We start from the raw sequence: 22045 nt of genomic DNA, 5'->3' as shown, positions 1-22045 counted from the left end.
TGTACAGATATGTAGCAGAGCTTCATACACTGTCAGTTGTTCAAAATTCTCATTTTTTTAGGAACCCTTCCATTTTCCCCAACTTTAAGTTGTTTAACAAACAACTGTTATGTTTAAAAAACAGGTTTTGCTTAAATATTAGACACCTGAACTGGAACCTAAAATTAAGGGATATAACTTCCTTTATTTGGTTGGATAGAATTTCCTGACATTCTCTACCCAAACTAAATGCAGGTGCGCCTGTCAAACTTAGTATGTAAGTCATTTAGGTTGGCTTCGTTTCGAAACACAAGTCTTCTAAATCCTCTCATGTTTCATTCATTGTCAACAAACACTCAGCTTTGAGGAGAGGAGAAGAAAGAAGGAAAGCAAGAGCATAGAAAAGTTCAGATTTCCCATTTGTATTTTTGTCATGTAAAAAGTAAGTAAGCCATTTCTTTTTTTTTTTTTTTTTTTTGTATTCCAACTAGCATTTCTTAAGAGTTGCTGGCACTAACTATATTTCTTTGCTACTAAACCTCACCTAGGGCTCGGTGCCCAGCAGAGAGTTTGCTTCAAGATTCTCTCTTTCTCTCTTTCTACTACCCCTCCCCTCACCCCCCCCAAATAAATAAATATTTTTTAAAAAAGTAATCAATATACCCAGATCAAAAAAGGCAGTCTGCCTTTCCCATCCAGTAATTGTCATCTAATACAATTTCTCTAGCCACGTTAAGCTACCAGCTAACGTGTTACTTTATAAGCATCTTCAAGTACAGAAGTGTCCCAGGGACACTTGGGTGACTCACATGATGAAGCATCCAACTGTTGATTTCAACTCAGGTCACAATTTCAGGGTCATGAGTTCAATCCCAGCTTGGGGCTCCCCATTCAGCAGGGTCTCTGCTTGAGATTCTCTCCCACTCCTCTCCCTCTGCCCTTCCCCCCCCATTCTCTCTCTCTCTCTCAAAAGAAATGAAAAAATCTTAAAAAAAAAAAAAAAAAGTAAAAGAAAAAGGAAAAGGACACCTGGGTGTCTCTGTTAGTTAAGTGCCTGCTTTTGGCTCAGGTCATGATCCCAGGGACGTGGGATCCCTTCTCAGGCTCCCTGCTCAGTGAGAAACATGTTTCTCCCTCTGCCTGCTACTCCCCCTGCTTGTTCTCTCTCTCTCTCTGTCTGACAAATAAATATAATAAATATTAAAGAAAAAAAGTATGCCCTGACTTTCCCCCTTATTGGATATTCACTTTACGAGACATAAAGATGATAAACAGTAGTATCCTCCCATACAACCACATTCAAATTGAAGCACTCTACACATGCCACTGAAATATTCACACTGTTATTATCCCAAAGCTCAGGTATTGCATTGTGGGCCAAGATGCCCATGCAAATATTTACATGTCACTTGAAATTGCAACCATCTGAGGAAACAAGTAAAATCTTTTCATTTAAAAGATTAGGGAAAGAGAATTAAAATTATCAGAAATGCTGTCAATTCCACAAGTATATGCTTTAGAGATTATCCCTTAGGGTAGAAAAATCATTTCTTCAAAATAGACGAAAATATAGGGGCACCTAGGTGACTCAGTCTGTTAAGCGTCTGCCTTTGGCTCAGGTGATGATCTCAGGGTCCTGGGATCAAGTCCCAGGTCCAGCTCCCTGTTCAGTGGGAAGTCTGCTTCTCCCTTTGCCTCTGCCTCTGCCCTATGCTCATGCACTTTCCCTGTGTCTTGCCCTCTCTTTCAAGTAAATAAATAAAATCTTTAAAATATAGGTGAAAATATATAAGAGGGCAATACCTCTTTGCCATTTTCTATGGTACCCCATTCATCTGGGTCTCTTCACTTATTATTTTTTCATGAGATCTTAGCAGATGGTGGGTTTGGGATCTAGAAAATGTCCATCTTTAAATCAAGATTAGTATTCACTGTTTTTTACACTGTAAGCTAAATCTGAGAGAAAGGAAGGGGTGGGGTGAAAATACTCATGCTGTATGCATGAGGCTTTTCACCTGACACCATAAACTCCTCCCTATTAACAGGTGTGGGCACTTTTTTGTTTTTCTCTCCCTTCTCTTTCCACTAAGGACTAATTAGGGAAGTAGGCTTGACGAATAAACTCACCATTTATGAAGAAGGAACCACTGACCTGATAGAAACTGAACTCTCAACACCAGGTAAGCATTCCTTCCTTAAAATAATAAATTTCAAATCATTAATTAAACTTGCAAGAAGAAATGGGAGAAATAGGGAGGAGAGATGAATTTCAGCATTATACAGGAAGGGTAAATCATAATTAGGTTTATGGGGAAAGATGTTTGCTTTTTGTTTTTGTTTTTCTATTTCAAATCATGATTTGGGGAAAATAAGCATTACAAAATATAACATCATTTGCACTGATGGGGCACAACTAGAGAAACAGATAAGAGAGGCATCTCTGAATGGAAAGCCCATCATCTGAAAAACAATTACAACCATCAGATCACAAGAGCTTTAAAAAAAATTCTCTGTCTCATTTACAGAAGTCCCCCATTGTACTGTAAGTGCTATGTTACCTTAAAAAGCAAGACCTTATATTTTATTTATTTATAAGAAAGGTCTTTCAGGCCAGTGTTAACGCTTTCATTGACTAATGTTCATAACATATTTTAAGTGCTTGTTGTGTGATGATGAACACTTCAGTGCCCCAATGAATCTTGGGCTCTTAAAACTTGAATGACTGGGGCGCCTGGGTGGCTCAGTGGGTTAAAACCTCTGCCTTCGGCTCAGGTCATGATCCTAGGGTTCTGGGATGGAGCCCCGCATGGGGCTCTCTGCTCAGCAGGGAGCCTGCTTCCTCCTCTCTCTCTGCCTGCTTCTCTGCCTATTTCTGATCTCTGTCAAATAAATAAAATCTTTAAAAAACAAAAACAAAAACAAAAATCTTGAATGACTATAATTAATTACATTCCTTGACAAAAATTGCAGTTAGTGGGTCTGTTTTTGCTAACAGTTCAGCCAGAGGAATTATAAAGTTTTACCTTCTAATTCTAGAACACAAGTGAATTATGGGGCATTTATAATTTATTGGTGAGACTATGATTCTCTGATCTTGTAGCTCTCAGAATTAATGGTTGTCATTATGATTTTCTCATATAAGTCAAAAATCTGTAAAATATATTTTCTGCATCCATGAGAATTTCTTCATTCTGCTCTGTGCCCTAAAGCTATCTTTGTATTTCAAAAGAGAAAGGTCCTCAGGAAATTCATCACTGTTTACTGAAAGAACATTGTCCACTGTTGTTCATTAATTATAGTGTCTTCCCTCTGTGAACCCATGGGAGAAATGTCTCTCTGATTTTAATGTCACCAATATTTGTCACCCAGCACAATTGGTGAATAGAAAGGTATATTGAAGCCAGATCAAGGAGGGTTTTGGTTGCTTAGAGGTTAGAGAATTTCATTTAAAGATAATACAAGTGAAAAGTCAAGCAAATGCTATGATAAAGAGCATAAGAATAATGTTTTTAAAGATTTATTTATTTTAGAGAGAGAAAATGAGAGTGAGCGAGAGAGTATGAACAGGGGCAGAGGCAGAGAGAGAGGGAGAGAAGTCCTCAAACAGATTCCCCCGGAGCACAGAGCCTGACGTGGGGCTGGATCCCAGGACCCTGAGATCATGACCTGAGCCAAAATCAAGAGCTGACGCCCAACCCTCAGAGCCACCTGGGTGCCCCAAGAGTGTGAGAATAATTTTATGGACAAACTGAATCGCGTAACTAATCATGTTTGTTTCTCTTACGTTGGCTGCCAGGAAGCTTACAGTACAAAATGTGCTCTCACCTGCTGCAAATCCCCTGCTTCTCATTGTTGGTGGTGGTTTTGTTCAGCGAGGTCACAGGGATTACCATCTGTAGGGAAACCGTAAGATTAAGTTCCTGCAAGCCTCTGGTCACAATGTTTTTATCAGAAGACCAACACAATACCTTTCTTTTTTTTTAATTTACTTTTAAAGATTTTATTAATTTCGTTGAGAGAGAGAGCACACACAGACTCAGGGGAAGGATGGATGCAGAGGGAGAAGCAGATTCCCCATTGAGCAGGGAACTCGATGTGGGTCTTGATCCCAGGTTCTGAGATCATGAGCTGAGCCAAAGGCAGCTACTTAATCTGCAGAGCTACCCATGCATCCCAGCACATAAACCTTTTTTATGTGTATTTCTGTTTAAAGACATAATATTTACCAATTGTTGATTTTTTTATTATCATTGAACTCCCAGTCAAGAGCATTATAACCCATAATTGAAGGAAGTTTGTGTAACACATGTATGTATCTTCTCGGTAAGACCCATCACAGTCTTTTTACCATAGGAACACTAGACAGCACTTAAGTACTATGCTTGGGACAAATTTTTATTTATTTATTTTTTAAGATTTTATTTATTTGACAGAGATCACAAGTAGGCAGAGAGCCAAGCAGAGAGAGAGAGAGAGGAGAAAGCAGGCTCCCTCCCTAGCAGAGAGCTGGATGTGGGACTCGATCCCAGGACCCTGAGATCATGACCTGAGCTGAAGGCAGAGGCCTAACCCACTGAGCCACCCAGGTAGCCCGGGACAACTTTTTTTTTTTTTTTTTTAAGATTTTCTTTACTTGTTTGACAGCGAGAGAGAGAGAGAGAGAGAGAGAATGAGAAAGGTGAACACAAGCAGGGGGAGCGGGAGAGGGAAAAGCAGGCTTCCCACAGAAAAGGGAGCCTGATGCAGGGCTCCATCTCAGGATTCTGGGATCATGACCCGAGCTGAAGGCATATGGTTAATGACTGAGACACCCAGGTGCCCCTCGGGCCCATTTTAAACAGTGAAATTGCCAGCAGAATGTGAACATCACAATAGAATGTGGCACAAATACATCGTATAAAGGGCTTGTTTAGAATATAAAAGGTGGAAAGAGAGGTCAGATTCTGCGGCATACGCTGAGAATATTGGCTTTGGAGACTCAAATATGTCCATAAATGACTGCAAAAACACCATCACTATGGATTTGAAGGGTTCCAGGTGAATCTTAGCAAGTAGGTGAATTCACAAATATGGAATCCGCAAATAAAAAGGATCAACTCTGTATGTAGAACTATAGTCCATATGCTTTGTCTGCTGGCCTCACTCTTGACCCCATATTATGTTTACACCTCTGTTTTCCCCTTGCCTGAATTTTAATTTAAACTTAATTTTTCATCATATATTTTACCTATACTTATAAGTGGTTTCAGGAACAAATCAGGCAATAAAGCAAATCGCCAACAAGTTCTTAGAATTCCTACCATTTGTGCTAGCTACTTTGCTATGTATCAAGACATAAAAACATCTCTAGGCATCAAATGTAATAAGAGATACATAACCAGTTTCTCTATGAAATAATTTTATCTTATTTTCTCAAATACTGAATTAGAATAAATGAATGTACTTAACATGAGGATCTGCTAAGACATTAATATTTTATTTAAAGATAGCATGAGGGAGTGAAATGTCAAGCATATACAAGTGTGAAAAGATGATGCCTACATCTCTCCTTCCTTTGCTCAACCTGAACCCTGGAAACTCGATCTTTGCAAAGCTTCTCCTATCAGCCCAGACTGTGAGTACTAGGGTCCAGGAAGCTGATTTTCTGGTGCTGCCCCTAGTATCTTTTCGGAGTCCTGGAGAGAATTACAAACACCTCAGGTGTCCCACTCAGCAGACTGCGGGCACAGGACTTGGTCACAGGAGATATGCTTCGTCGAAGTTCAGACTCATGTAAACCATATGATGAGTTGCAAGGTGGATTTTAAGTCATAATCAAACACTTGAGTATCTTATAGTCACAAAGAGCTGCCACATATTGAAATCAAGTAGTAACATCCTCTATCTGGGGAATGTGCTGAACAGGAAAGAATTCACTGCAGTCTCAGAAACACCAGGTTCTCATGTCTCGCTGAGAAATTTTTGCTATCCTAGTGTCTGTTTGTTGAGAGTAAGTGGATAAGCTCTAGTGCCTCGAATATAGAGAAAAAAAAAGTTTGTTTAATTCAGTCAAGACCTGATTGGAATGTTGGGGGAGGAAAAGTTTCTTAGGAACAAAAAGCAGGGAATAGGAAGTCTCCAAATCTAGAAAAAAATAACTGCCTCTGAATGGTGAATAGCATGCATTATATTAAGTTCTTTTTTGTTCCTTAATTTTGTCTAACTAAACTGAGTCTCAGGTTTTGTTCCCATCTGGTTCTTTATCTTCAACCTAGGTGTTTCTCTGCAAGTGGCTTCCCATAAGCACCTGATGCCTGACCCACTCACATCTTCCACCTTTGCCCCACACTGTAAAAAGAAGTTTCCCTGCTTACCCTAAGACTCTTACTCTGAGCTTCCTCTTAACCATTCAGCAAGCACTTAGAATGCCCTTTTCCTCTGTGCCAGTCCTGTAGGTGATGGACTACAATAGAGCACAAAGCAGACATGGGGCCTTTCCTTCTTGTACCTCCCAGTCGACTTGAGACAGACTCAAGGAACACATGAACAGATGTGAAATTACAATTGTTTCTGTGTCTCACAGGAAGAGTTGAGCGTACAGTGAGTGTGTATCATAGGAAGACTTAACCCAGCATGGATACTCACCTCTTTCCTGGATTAGGTCATTACCATTCTCTACTTCTATGTGCTCTCTGCTTTTCCCACCCCAGTGCCTCTCATCTTCCCTCATCAGAGGGAGCAATGGCATTCGGAATTGCACCCAGTGAGAACAGGACTTCAAGGATATTTCTAGGGAGATTCAAATGTTAACAAGCAAAAACTAAACACATCCCTTCTGCGTTCTCATTAGGTGTGGAATTGCTAGAGTTCTGGAGAAGATGCTGGTGCTCAGCTGTTCTACCAAATTGCTGATCCTGGAAAAAATGTTGAAGAGTTACTTCCCTGAATCACTCAAGGTATTCTACACTTAAGAGCCCTCTTTTTATTTCTTTATTTTATTTATTGTGAAATAAGGTCCGACTTGTGACTGTTTCCCCAGTTTTTCTGATGTCAGGACTTTCCTTTTAAACCTATTGAACAGATGGTTTCCCAATTGTCTCCTGCTAGAGACTGATTCCATGCAGCATAGATATGGCTGTGATAATTATTTTTTTGACAGTCACTCTCGATGACCTCTAGGAAAATTTAGGTGGTGCTGCACTAGACTATTTCTAGGTAAACTCAAGTTTCAAACTTTTCTTAATGGCAGAAGAATATGGATTAAGTAGCATTGTTCATAAGAACATAACCTAGGTTCACGATGGAGCTAGGTCCAGGAGTCATAAAGTTTTTATGACTATTTCAACATTTTTATTTATTTATTTTTTAATGGCTTTGTTGGTCTTAAAGCCTCTGTTGAAGTCTTCCCAAAGTCCGTGAGGGCCTGCAGATAACTCAGAGCTACTATGGAAGAAGACATTAATCACAGATTACAAATAAATATGAGATTTAAAATATTTTAAGCATTTGAAGAAAAAAAATTCAAAGTGCAAAAACATTGTCTTTGAGGGCTGCAATTCTTGAGCAAGGAGATAGCCCTACAATATGGATTTTCAAATGTAAGTGGCAAGGGGTATACCTCAGTGGTAAGAGCATTTGACTGCAAATGTGATAGCTGCTAATAACCCAGAAGAGATATAATGAATCATAATTTCTAAAGACAGAAACCAGAGTCCTGTGTATTGCGTACACACCCTCGATAATCCTTTTTTATACTAAATTTTAACAAAAGTTATCTAGAGCACTGTACTGGGGTGATTAAATATAGTCATCTTGCCTTACGGGTCATGCTTAAACTATGTGTGGTAGGGAAAATCTAAGTGATTTGGGAGCATATGGCTAAAAGAGTACCAAATGGACAGTCCGACTCAAAATGTCCCATATTGAATGTTTGACCTACTCTTGCTAAAGAGAAATACAAAGGTTTTGGTGATCTTCATAGGGTCGTCTAAGATCATACAATCATCAAGACAAATGATGGGATCTTACCTTATAAATAGTATGTGGATAGTACTTTGGCATACAAATGATTTCAATTTATTTTATCCTTCCAACAACTTTGTAAGATGTTTATTAACCCATTTTAGAAATGAATAAGAATCTAAAAAAGGCTGAAGAAAGTAAAAAATCAGTTGAATCCTGGTTCTTTTGATTTCATAGCTATTGCTTCTCCTCTAGCAGCTTAACTACCAGATACCCAGGTGAGGATGTTGATTTTTCCCTTTTCTGTTTTTTTTTTTTTTTGATTCCTTGCATACTGCTTGGCATGGGGCTTTGCCCATATAATTCTAAATAAACTGTTGTTGGTTGGTCGCTAGCAGTGTTATGAAGTAATTGCTCATTAACCCTCGCCTGTTCAAATCTTATTTTCAAGGACCTCTGAATTCAGATTAGTTGAGTTGATCAGAATAGTAGGTATCATTTTTTTTTAACATACCTTTTATGCTGTCTCCTTTGAACTTTATAAGACCTATTAATTCCTCTGTAATATTAATAACTGAATAAGCAGGTAATTACATTATACTTTTAAAGATAATATTACTAGATCCCTTCCCTTTATCTAAGTGATAGAGTTCAGATTTAAATCCAAGCTTTCAGATTCCAAACTGCATAGTTGTGGTTTTCTGTTTTTTTTTTTTCATTGTTGGTTTTTTTTTTTTTTAATGCTTCTCATAACACCACTTGAACTAAGAGTTAAAGAAATGAAACACGTAGGCACAAGTCATTGCCTTCCTCATATCATCTTCTCATTAATAGCTGCTTAGCTTGACACTCCCGATTTCTCATTTTCTGTACACAGTCTCTTTACCTTTGAATCTTTTTATCTTTCTTCAGTTATTGGATTGTTATATAGCGTTTGTCTCGGGTTCTCTGACCATAATTTCAAAATACCTCTTCAGTTACGCTATGCCCTTTTGAGTATCAAAATGATAAAGAAACAATTGTTTTGTTGTTCCATGCTTCCTCCATTTTTTTGGAGGCTATGGCTATGTATTTTATAATCTGTTTTTTTTTTAAGTTTTTATTTAAGTTCCAGTTAGTTAACATATAGTATAATATTAGTTTCAGGTGTACAATTTAGTGATTCGATGCTTCCATACGTGACCCAGTGCTCATTACAACAAGTGAACTCCTTCTTAACCCCCATCACCTATTTCACCCATCCCCCCTCCTACCTCATTTTAGTATTTCTGTGATTAAATATCCCTCTACATTTCCTTCACAAATTCCAGCTGCTCATTCTTCCGGCATCCTTACTTCCCCTAGCTACTTCCCCTCTCCTCTCAACATGCACCCTTTGAATAAATAGGTGTTAAAGAATTTGTTTCATTGTCTTCAACCAATGCCAACTCTTTCAGTCGGTTGCAAAACTCTTACAAACAAGTCATTGCTTTTCCTTTCACAATCTGAATATCAGAATTTTTTTTTCCTTTTAACCTTAACATTGCAATCATATTTAAGCTCAATTTTTTAATAATGATGTATGGTTTCTTCATGGGAAAAAACACTCTAATAAATTTATGACGATGTATATATAAGATCGGCATCCCCAAAATTTAATAATTAAACAGAGCAAGCATGACCTTTCCAGGTTAATTTAGTTCTTGGATTTTCATTAAGTGTGATCCATGTCACATGTTAGTATTAGCCAGACCAAATTAGGAAAGATACATTCTATAAGAAGATTTGAGTGAGGTCCCAGATTGGGAAAGAGAAAAGAGAGTTGAATAATGTTCTAGGTATTGAGGAGCATGATTTGAATCATGATGTGATAAAAGAAGTAAAATGTAGATTCTAATGTCGCTATAATTTAAATTGGTTTTCCCTGAAGTATAACACATACTAGAAGATGCACATAACATAATTATGTGGATCAATGAATTTTCATAGAGCAAATACTTATATAATTTATGCTCCAATCAAGAAAGAACATTACTTCAGAAACAATTTCTCCCCAGCCCCCCAGTGCTCTTTTCCAAACATTCTCTTTCCCAGATCTCCCTAAGTAACCAGCATCCTGACTTCTAAAACCATAATGTAGTTTTGTCACTTCTGAATATAATGTAAATTGAATCACATAGTATATCTTTTTGCATCTACCTTGTTTCCTTCACCATTAAGTTTCTGTTTTGTAATTTATACTATGAATATGCTACAATTTATTCATTTTTTCCCACTGCTGATGGACACTGCGATTGTTTTCAGTTTCTATCTATGATGAAAGTGCTGCCAAGAACACTAGCCTGTAACTCACTCTTGCTGTTACCAACACAACTTCTTCTCTATAAGCACCCCTGGCATATGGAGGTTGCTTTATAGGGCAGTCATCTTTGATTCTAAGTGGAGAAAAGAAATATGAAAGGGCACAGGTAAGAATTCTAATACTCAGTATTGTTTAGTCAACAACCTGTTGATCCACTATGTCAGACTCCATGTATACAGCAATGAATAAGACATAGTCATGACCCTCAGGTCAGGGAATGCTTAGAGAGCCTTCCTCCATCAAATCTGAAAGGCAGGGAGCTTTTTTGGGGAGGGGAGTTACCCTCAGTGATGTTTAATTGTAACTCTGGATTGAAGGAGTAGTTACATTAAGCAGGTTATTTTTGGAGAGCATAATAAGCTTCAAAATAAGCTGAACATCAAAATTATCTGTGGAATTGTAAAAGATATTATGAGCCCTACATCCATACATCAGATTCTGATTCCTTCTGTAAGTATTTATTATTGACCCATGTGCCATCTAGTCAGACTGTTGTATCTCTCATTGCTCTACAGTAAAAACCAAAGTTTGGGGAGAGTTTTCATAGATTTTCCTAGTTTTTTTGTTGTTGTTGTTTTGTTTTGTTTTGTTTTTACCAGTTTTCATGTACAATAATGAAATAACAAGAGAAAAGTTTGTACATGTGCATGTTGTATAGAAGTGCATATAAAAAAAATTTCCCTTCTCATCGCCATAACTATATAGTACAAGACGAAGAGAAAACAGTAATATGCAACTGAAAGAGTTAGTAATATGACTGGCTTGTCTTTCTGGGTTCTCTGGCTCAGGTTTATGGAGCAGTGATGAACATGAATCGTGGGAATCCCTTTCAGAAGGAGGTGGTGGTGGATTCGTGGCCAGACTTCAAAGCTGTTATCACCCGGCGACAGAAAGAGGTACAGATTGGAAAGGACAGAGAAACAAAACAAAACCAAACAAAACACCCCCTGAAAACCCAAGAGTTGGCATCAACTGGAAAGAAAAGATTGGGTAAAGGGAATATTATAACCATTACAGTCATATATATTAGCTTAAAAGGTACATATTTCACCATTAGTTTTTTTAAAAGATTTTATTTATTTGCATGAGCGAGAGCACAAGGAGGGAGGGGCAGAGGGAGAAGCAGACTCCCCACTGAGCAGGGATCCCAACATAGATCAGGATCCCAGGACGCTGATATCTTGACCTGAGCTTAAGGCAGAGGTTTAACCGCTGAGCCACCCAGGTGCCCCTCACTATTAGCTTCTAATTTGACTGGCTTTGGAGTTGCAGACATGGAAAACTGCTAGCTTAAATGTGTTTAATAAAGTGTTTCTTTAGTGTTTCACAATATCTAGAACCATGAAGCATACGTACTTATGCATACTTGTTTTTCCTCTGGTTTGATGTTTTCCTGTGACCAACAACTTCGGTAATGTGGGTAAATACATAGGGAGACTGAAAAAGATGACATCTGCCCCATTTTGCAAGGACAAAGAGCTCACGTCATCAAATGTGTTGCCCTGACCACATTAGGAAAGTTCTGAGAGTTCTGTTTAAATCTTGTAGGTGGCTCCATTAAATTATACCCTTTCCATTTTTTTTTTAAGATTTTATTTACTGGGACACCTGGGTGGCTCAGTTGGTTAAGCGGCTGCCTTTGACTCAGGTCATGATCCCAGCATCCTGGGATCCAGTCCCCCATTGGGCTCCTTGCTCAGCAGGGAGCCCTCTTCTCCCTCTGCCTCTGCTACCACTCTGCCTGCCTGTGCGCACGTGCCCTCTCTCTCTCTCTCTTTGACAAATAAATAAATAAATAAATAAAATCTTTAAAGATTTTATTTACTTATTTGACAGAGAGAGACACAGCAAGAGAGGGAAACAAGTGGGCCGGCGGCGGGGTGTGGGAGAGGGAGAAGCAGGCTTCCTGTTGACCAGGGAGCCCAATGTGGGGCTCAATCACAGGACTCTGGGATCATGACCTGAACCAAAGGCAGACGCTTCATGGCTGAGCCACGTAGGCAACCCCTTTCCACTTTTATAAATAAATAAAATCCTAGAAAGAGATGGAATAAACATCTTAAAACTTTCCAAATACCAGATGAATAATCAAGCAAAAGTATACTAAGCAAAATATCTGTTGCTTCCCTCACCAGAGTGTATTAGCCACATTCCTATCTAGCCGTGGTTTACAGGTGGCTGATTTTGGCAGTGGGAATGATCTAAGTATATGCTGCCAATGTACCTAATTTATCTAGTATTTGAGATACCTAGAGGACATATTTATGTTTTTACAATTATGTCTTCTGTCCCAGGCTGAGACAGATAACCTGGACCATTATTCTAATGCCTATGCTGTATTCTACAAGGATGTCAAGGCTTACCAACGCCTGTTGGAAGAACACGATGTTATCAACTGGGATCAAGTTCTTCAAATACAAGGTGAGATCAAGCACAGACACTAGGCAGTCTTCTTTTACTCATTTTTGTCATATACATCAGATAGATATGATATCTCTTTCACATATATGATAATATATATACTTAAGTGCACAAATTCAAAGATATACATTTTATATAGTTACAATTTTTATACTACAGTTTTGTAAGAACACTTGTTTTACTCCTAAAGAGGCTTGGCCATTGGGGTAAGTAGGCAACGTTTAAATTCGGCTGCTTTCAAGTGACATTTTCCCCCCACTGTTACTGTAATTTAACAGCATATTTTTCTTTATTCCTCATAATCATTTCCTGTTCCAGTCTTTTAAAGTGACTCTAACTTCAGTGTAAGCCAATAGGTAAGTCTTCCCTTCTTTCTGAAGCAGCTGATTGGAAAGAGATTATTAACTGATTTGCATCAGATATCCTGACATGATTTAGTAAGATAAGTGTATATCTGAGATTCAAGGAGATAATTGCATGGTTATCGATGCTAATGGAAGAACTTTTGGCCAAGACTGATCTACATTAAGAGTTTCTAATACTGTGCATGGACAATTTCAGCTTCAGTGGCTTACTTTTCCAACTTCTCGTGATGACTGGGGAGATGATACAGTCAATGAAGTTCTTGTTTTTAACTGTTGCATTGAAAGTGAGTTCCTTCATCATTGGACAGGAAGGTAGGGTCCCCATCTGGTAATATTTTTCAGCAGCAAACAGCTGAAGCCCTCTCACAAGGAAGAAGCTCTTGTCTACTTGCAAAGAATGACCAAGGCATATCATTTTCTAAAGTCTTGGGGTGTTTTATAACATCCCTTTGGAAATGCTCACAAAAGTGTTATAGTGGAAGTTCTGAATGGTCTCTGACTTTTACAAATTTATCCCAGTTACACTGGTGAGACGTGAGACGTGAGACAGGGTTCTACCACTCACATAGCCAAACTAACAAAATTTTCTTGCCATTATTACTCGAGTGTGGAAATAAGTAGATCTCTTACTTGGTATGAAAAATCATGGCAATGATTGGACAGTCTGTGGTGCTGGCGGACCCACTCTCCTCAAAGCACCTAAAGCCACCATTAGGATGAGAACATCCTTGTAATTGCCAGTAATTTTTTTTTTTTCCCTAGCAGGTGGAGCTGTTAGTCATGAGTCAGTCTTAATCATTTACATTGATACATCATCCACCCTGAAGTTAGGTGGGGACAGATGAGAGTTAATAGCACCTAAACTAGTGGTAAAGCCCCCTCATTTAGCATGTAACCAGTGTAGGCATTGTCTTTGGCTCCTGATATGGCCTCTCACCTATAGGCTTTGCTATATAAAGGAACTATAATTTCCTTGGAATACAGAATAGCTCTTAAGAAGTCATCGGTATCTTTATTCATTTTAACCAAAGCACCTAAGGGCTATTCCCATAACATCCCCAAATCATGAATGACTCCAAAAGCCAACTACTACCGTAGAAAAGGCCGGTCTTTCATCCTGCACCCCAGAGTTACTGGTGGGGCTGCCTGGAAAGCCTACAAAAATTAGGCAATGGAGGGATGCCTGGGTGGCTCAGTCAGCTAAGCCGCTGCCTTCAGCTCAGGTCAATATCCCGGGGTCCTGGGATCAAGCCCCACATCAGGTTTCCTCCTAGCAGGAAGTCTGCTTCTCCCTCTCCCTCTGTTACTCCCCCTGCTTATGCTCTCTCTCTCTCAAATAATAAATAAAATATTTAAAAAATATTAGGCAACAGAGCTACTTCAATGCCAGGTGTTCAGAGCAATGGTGCACTCTACACGGGGATGCCTTTGTCATTTTTAATCTAAGAGCTGTCCATAAACAAGGTTAAATCGGGGTTCACCCACAGGAAGAGCCAAACTCTTTGTGTTGGCCATGAGAGGACAGGGTATGAAAAAGTATACAGCCATCCAGATGGGCCAGGCTCTTTTGTTCACTACTGGTAGCATGGACATGAGAGAGCTTGTTGACGTGAGCACTAACCTAAAAGTTCAGAATCTGGCTTGCTGGTACTGTGGTCCCATTATCTGTGATCCAATAAATGGTCTGAGTTCTGTCTTATCCAATTAGCAATGCCTCCCTTTCTAAGGAGGTGAGGTGAACAAAGGTAGGACGATTTTAGTGAAGATTCCTGATGTGAGCAAGGAGAAAATCACTTGTTAAAATGGTAATCGGTGTCAGGGACAGAAGGACATGGTCTACAAACCATGGAGAGATCATCCACAAAATCCAAACTATAGAGATTCTACCCAGCAAACTGGATTCTTTAACAAATAAATGGAAAGAATATTTAAAGGATATGAAGGAGGGATAGGCATGTAAAGAAAAGCTGCAGATTAAAAGATCCACCAGACAAAAAGTGAACAAAATCTAACTATAGTGTTTAAGGCTCACCCTTGCATAATAAAACTTAAAACAAGGATGTAACTGTCATTAAAGATGATAATAGTGGCTATTTTTAGTGGAGAGTGAGAGAATTGTGCTTAGGAGAATGGTAAATAGAAGATGGTTAGTGAATTTCTATTTTTATGGCTTTAGTAGTAGATAAAATATGTAATAATGAAGTTACACTTTTTTTTTTTTAGATTTTATTTCTTTATTTGACACAGAGAGAGAGTGCACAAGTAGGCAGAGCAGCAGACAGAGGGAGAGGGAGAAGCAGGCTCCCCACTAGGCGGAAAGCCTGATGCAGGGCTTGATCCCAGGACCCTGACATCATGACTTGAGCTGAAGGTGGACGCTTAACTGGCTGAGCCACCCAGTTGCCTCAGTTATACATTTGTTTTATGCAGTTTTTCTATTACATCTTATGATTTTAAAAGTTTTTCAAGGGGCACCTGGGTGGCTTAGTTGGTTAAGCGTTTGCCTTCAGCTCAGGTCATGATCTCTAAGTCCTGGGATCAAGCCCCACATCAGGCTCCCTGATCAGCAGGGAGTCTGCTTCCCCCTCTCCATCTGCCCCTCTGCATGCTTGTGCTCTCCCTTTCTGTCTCTTTCTCTCTCTCTCTCTCTCAAATAAATTAAATATTTTTTAAAAAGTTTTTTAAAAGAAATATTAGTCTGACTTTTAGAAAGAAGTACTTCAAAGAAAAATAAATTTTGTTTGAACTTCCAATCATACCCTTCATTAGCTTGAACGATTTTTTTCTCAGAGTCTCTTCAATTACTTCGATGTAATTCAGGTTTATAATGTGGGATTCTAGCCACAACTTCTGTAATTTCTAATAGTGTTAACTTGAAGAAACTACTTGGTTTTTCTAGACTTAAGTCCCTGAGAAAGTAGCCAATGCTCGGATTTCAGACTCTATTCATCATGATCTCCTATTCGTGTATTCATGTATTCTTCCACAGGAAATGACTTACTGGAAGGAGGAAACAAGCTTTTAGATAAGGATGGAAGTGGGAAAGTCAATTTCCAGAGGATTCAATTAATCAGGAAACCCTAGAAAGGATAGAGCTGATAGGATTTTGGAGAAATAGAGCAAGTCCGTTCTAAGTAAACAGAAGCTAACATGCCATGTGATGAGCTCTATCAGAGACTGTACCATTCTTGGGTCTCATGCTGGTGGAGTGCCCAGCACAGTGTTTTACATACGAGTACTGAATGAAGATTTATAGATAACATCGTATACCTGTGATAAATGAGTAGGATCCAAGTGAGTCAAGTTTAGGATAAATCTCACCAACGCTAAATTTATACCTTGATATTTCTGCAATGGGCATCTAGGCAAGAGGCTAGAAGACTCTGTAAGTCAGAATGCCATGCCAACTAAATGTGAGTTCTCTTATGCTTCCAGCTGAATGGTAGATTGTAGACTTTGAGAGCTATACAATTTCTCTTACCTTAGGAGCTTAGGATTAGTCTGAGAAGTCAGAAGTCAGGAAAGTCCCGCAAGCAATTCCATATTCTTAACGGATATTCCCATCAGAAGTGTTCATGGAAGATCATGATTGTGAGAAACAACACGATGGGGATCTGGAAATCCCATACAATGTTTGAGAATCAGGCCAGGAGTCGCTGCAATAATTCATCTATAGCTCTACAGGGGTTAGGATGATACAAGGTGGCTAACTGGCGGCGTAGTACAAAATACTGCGACAAATTTCCTTCCTGTGTTTTCAGATAAAATACCGTTTTTCATTATGTCTTTCCATATACAGGGCTGCAGAGTGAGTTACATGATGTTTCCAAAGCTGTTGCCAACTCAAAGCAGTTAGGTGTAAAGTTAACTTCCTTCAAGGCTGTTCAATTTTTCCCTCATCCGCTTCTGCCGGACACCAGTTCTCTGTACGTAGACCGAGTTTCTGCATGTGGGGCGGGACTTCCTGCACAGAAGTACAGAGGGGAGTACCTGAAACACTGACTGTTATTAAGGGATATTTGGGTCCCTTGGAGTAAGGCCACAGAATCTAGATACGTCTGTGTGTCATGAGTCCATGGGTCTGTGTGTGTGTATTTATTTTTCTGCTGTGCTTGACTGCTCCTAATTTCTTGCAAAATCAAATCCGTGTCTTTGTGCATAGTGATAAGTGAACTCAGGAGTCCTGTATTTTCACAGGAAAATCATTCCTTGGTATGCTCCTCCTCCAAATAATTCAAAATAACCTCTCTTTGAGCCAAAAAGTGTTTTTTGCATGTTTCAGGGAAGTGGGTAAATGACTGATTTTATAGAGAGCTCTTATTTGTGGGGCACTGAATGTTTTAAATACATTACCTCTTGAACCCTTTCCACAACCCCACAAAGTACTGTATAATTACCTTTTTGAACAGAGTTGAATTAATACATAGGAGTAAATTGTAGAGCTAAGAAATAATTTCTAATTCTGACTCAAGAATCCAATCTTCAGAAGACTTGCTAGTGTAACCTGCATTCTTCTTAACGGGAGAGCCCCTGCTCTGACATTTGCTGGTTACCTACCTTTCTGCTTAATCTTTCTGAGCCTTGATCAATTTCTTTTTGGGGGAAATTAACCTATAATATCTTCCTTACTCATATTTTGTAAACAAATGAAACATGATATTTGAAAAGTACCTACCTCAATGAATGTTAATTTTATTCTAGGGAATATGTTGAAGGAATTTTTGAGCAAAGCAAGACTAAAGCTAAAGAAGAATGGGCACTATAAGTCACATAAAGCAATTAGACTTTATTTTTATTTCATTTTATTTTTTTCAGTAATTAAAATTTTCAAGGACATACAAAGGCTGAGTGAGAGATTATAATAAGGAAAATCTCATCAATTTATGGCTAATCTTGTTTCATCCATAGCCCATCTACAAACTACTTTGAAGGAAATATCCCAGACATTATGCTATTATTCTTAAATATCTTAACATATATTTCTAAAAGATAAAGATTCTTAAAAAAAAAAAACAGGGCGCCTGGGTGGCTCAGTGGTTAAGCCGCTGCCTTCGGCTCAGGTCATGATCTCAGGATCCTGGGATCGAGTCCCGCATCGGGCTCTCTGCTCAGCAAGGAGCCTGCTTCCTCCTCTCTATCTCTCTCTGCCTGCCTCTCTGCCTACTTGTGATTTCTCTCTGTCAAATAAATAAATAAAATCTTTAAAAAACAAAAAACAAAAAACAAAAAACAAAAAACACTATATCACTCCTGTACAGAGGTTTCCAGGACCACCCACAAGCTCATTGATTGGCTAGAAGATCCCACAGAACTCAGCAGAGACAGGCTACAAAGCAAAATCAGCAGAGGAAAAAGGTGCATTGGCAAAATCCAGTGAAAACCAGGCAAAAGCTTTCCAGAACACTCCCCAGTGGAGTCATACAGGACACGCTTAATTTCCCTAGCAATAACTTGTGACAACACATATAGGATTTTTTTATTGGAGGCATACTTTGCCTAGCACATAACAATTTTCTAGACTCCCAGAGGGAGAGCAGGTGTTCCGCATAAACCACACTGATTGCACAAACAGGTAGGAACGGTAACTGCCAACTCCTGTCAGTTCTGGGAACAGCAGGACCCCTGCAGAAATCCAAACTGCCAGCTGCCATCCAAGGGCCAAGCTGGCAAGCAGGCTTCCCTAAAGGTAGAGGCCTCAAACCTGCTGCATCAACTCTGTGCTGTTTTAAAATTGGTTAATAGTATTTCCTTAAACCAGTTAGTAATTACATTTCCCAAATTAATATAATATTTTAGCAGTTTATTTTGAATAAGCACCTAAATAAAGTTCATACATTGCAATTGGTTAATATGTCTCTTACATACAGGTTCCCCTTTCATATTTTTTATTTCTTCCATTACTTTTTGTTGAAGAAACCAGGCTATGTGTTTCCCCATCTTTTACTGTCCCATCCCTGAGATGCTATTTAAAATTCTTCTCTATCCCCCGTCAGGTCTTTTAAAATCAGATCTTGCTTTAAATTGCTCCCTTCTGCATAGGAAGAAACTGTCTTTTACACCTAAGTCCGTACCCAAATTTGTATACCCATTATTTTGGATACCCTACCCTTCAGATATAAGGTCATAGTCACTAACTACTCCTGAAACATTTGCCTTAACAATGTTTTTATTTGTAGTGACATTTCTTTTCTTTTCTTTCTTTCTTTTTTTTTTTTTTTTTTGAAGATTTTATTTATTTATTTGACCGAGAGAGAGATCACAAGTAGGCAGAGAGGCAGGAAGAGAGGGGAAAGCAGGCTCCCTGCTGAGCAGAGAGCCTGATCCCAGGCTTGATCCCTGGACCCTGAGATCATGACCTGAGCTGAAGGCAGAGCCTTAACCCACTCAGCCACCTAGATGCCCCTACAGTGACATTTCTGCCTGAGGCTTTGTTGCCTCAGGGTTTTCAGCCTTTGTTCTTTTCAAAAATAAGAAATTCTATCAAGACCATGATTGCTGGTGTTTATTTTTTCCTTTTTTTACCCTCCTTAGTGGTTAGATTATTGTTGCAGTGCCAGAGCCCAGAGTATGTGTAGAATGACAGGTAATTGTGGAACCACTAATAAAAAGAAACCACAAATTTTAATTTATAAACATCGTAGCGAGAATGACATTAGCTGTTATGGGGGATGGTCTTATGATACTAACAATTTCAAGATTGAAAGCAAATTCAGAAGCAAAACCAGCACCATAGGCTTGCAACTAAGTAATCCATCTCAGTTCTTAGAAATTGCAACAATTCCTATCCTTGCCTTTATCTCAATACCATGAGATTTTAGACCTTTTTCCAGACCTTTTAGGGGTAGGTCTAGAAAGACTGGCATTTTTTTGAGCATCTATACATGCCTAGAACGTTAAGCAATGTATACTTTTTTCCTGGCCATGGATGCATAAAGATACAGTTCGACCCTAATACTTTTTTTTTTTTTTTTAAACCAAGGAAAATATTAGGGGCCCAAGAATGTAGACTTGATTAGGCTTCAGGGAAGGTGTCAACAGACTCAGGCCTTAAGAAGAATAAGTCTGAGAACTATTTTACAGAAAAATGAAATACATGCCCTAATCTATATGAAGGCAAAAAGATATGGGCATAAAATGAGGAGGAAAGACTTCAGTTTCATATAATGAGGATTTTCTCCTACCGGAAATGAAACCCTGAAAGATGTTCATAAGTGGGAAGTGATAGATAGATTCCAATTTATTGAAAATATATTGATATTGGCTAAGTACAGGGATTGTTTCTTAGTTTGAATCAGTGCAAGAAGAAAAGTAGCTGGTTGTAGTCCTAGGACCCTGCATTCACATTTCTTCTCGTGTTGTTTCCTTCTAGAAAGGGCTCTGCCCCACAACTAACTTACCTGAGTGTTGCTGATGCTGATCTGCTCAACCGGACTTGGTCTAGGGGCGGCAATGAACAGTGTCTCCGGTATATCACGAAACTCATCTCTTGCTTCCCCAGTGTATGTGTCCGGGATGATAAGGGAAACCCGATCTCTTGGTCTCTTACAGACCAGTTTGCCACCATGTGCCATGGCTATACCCTGCCAGAGCATCGCAGAAAAGGTTACAGCAAGCTGGTGGCCCTCACACTGGCCAGGAAATTGCAAAGCCGGGGATTCCCCTGTCAGGGCAACGTCCTAGATGACAACACAGCATCCATAAGCCTCCTGAAGAACCTCCGGGCTGAGTTCTTGCCCTGTCGCTTTCATAGGCTTATTCTCACCCCTGCAGCTTTCTCTGGCTAAGTTTACCTCTAGCCCATTGGAACTCCAAGAATTTTCTTCTTTTCCCTGAATATACATACACTTCTTAGCTGGCAACGAAGGGAATTTTCCAACTGGAACCAGAAGAATTGAAAAGGGCCCGGAGAAGACACGCAGCATCAGCCTGAGAAGCCTGCCTTCTCCCTGCATCAGGGTTCTACAGGAAATAACCGGGGATCAGAGACAGCAACGGCTGACAGGAGGATGATTATCTTCCTTTGGGATACACCGCAGGAAAAAGGTTCTAAAGCCAGCAGTTCTCAGCCCAGTTATAGAAATGACTGCATGAGAACAGTGTCTTAACACAGGAGCATGTGGCTCCTGCTTCCTTATTGCTGCCTGGGTTTCTGCTCTGGGTGGCCACAGCCATACCAGCTCCCCACTACCGTAAATAACACACCCCAGCCTGCTGCGATGTCTCTCTAAACTCTTCCTACCACTTCTGATCCAGCTTTTCTGTAGAATACCCTGCTTTTTCTCCTTTAATGACTGGTTTCCACCTCTGCTTACAACTCAAGCCTATCGCCTTTCCTGGAGAATGTTCCAGTGAAGTGTTTCTCACATGTTCATTCACTTCTGAATCACCTGGGGTGCAGATTGCAACACAGACTGTGGAGCCTCTTTCCCCACAGCCCCTGATTCAGTAAGTCTGCGGTAGGGCCTGAGAATTGGCATTTCTAAAAAGTACCTACTGCTCAGTGGTCATGGATGGAGGAAAGAAGATATAGGCATTTTAAATGCTAGGAACAGATGGTGTCAGCATAGGATTGGACCTTAGCTATCACCTATTCCAGCTTCCTTGTTTATAATCTGCTTTCTCATTCACATTTTCTCATGCACAGCTATAATAGGTGTGAATGTGGGTATGCAGATGCACACATAAACGTACTATCATAGATGCATTAATACATATATACATTTGCTTCATATTTTATATATGTGTATGTATAAACTCAGAATTCTGCTAAGATAATAAACTTTAATTCATTGCATATGAAAACTTGAAGGCTCAGGGAAAATAAATGACTTTTTTAAGATAATACAATCAGTGTTAGACATCCAGCCAGTATGCTGTCATTTTGATTTCAATCTTTTTTGTTTTTTTTTTTTTTGGTTACTATATCATGTATCTTTTCTGTAAAGGAAATTAAATGCCTAAATAATTAAATAAATATTTTCATCAGCATTTTATCCTG

General features: G+C 39.2%; 1 protein-coding gene across 1 annotated transcript; it reads left to right on the top strand.

Moving 5' to 3' along the window:
* Positions 1-6836: 6836 nt before the first annotated feature.
* On the top strand, positions 6837-20831 carry GLYATL3 (glycine-N-acyltransferase like 3). Its single transcript, XM_059399056.1, has 5 exons — positions 6837-6914; positions 11050-11157; positions 12556-12682; positions 16847-16973; positions 20417-20831. The coding sequence occupies exons 1-5, from the start codon at positions 6837-6839 to the stop codon at positions 20829-20831; spliced, it is 855 nt and encodes a 284-aa protein (XP_059255039.1).
* Positions 20832-22045: the final 1214 nt, after the last annotated feature.

This window comes from Mustela nigripes, chromosome 5, assembly GCF_022355385.1.
Source record: "Mustela nigripes isolate SB6536 chromosome 5, MUSNIG.SB6536, whole genome shotgun sequence".
In the NCBI taxonomy this organism is placed as follows: Eukaryota; Metazoa; Chordata; class Mammalia; order Carnivora; family Mustelidae; genus Mustela; species Mustela nigripes.
The sequence above is the reverse complement of the archived record's forward strand: the minus strand, read 5'-3'. Positions and strand labels throughout refer to the sequence as shown.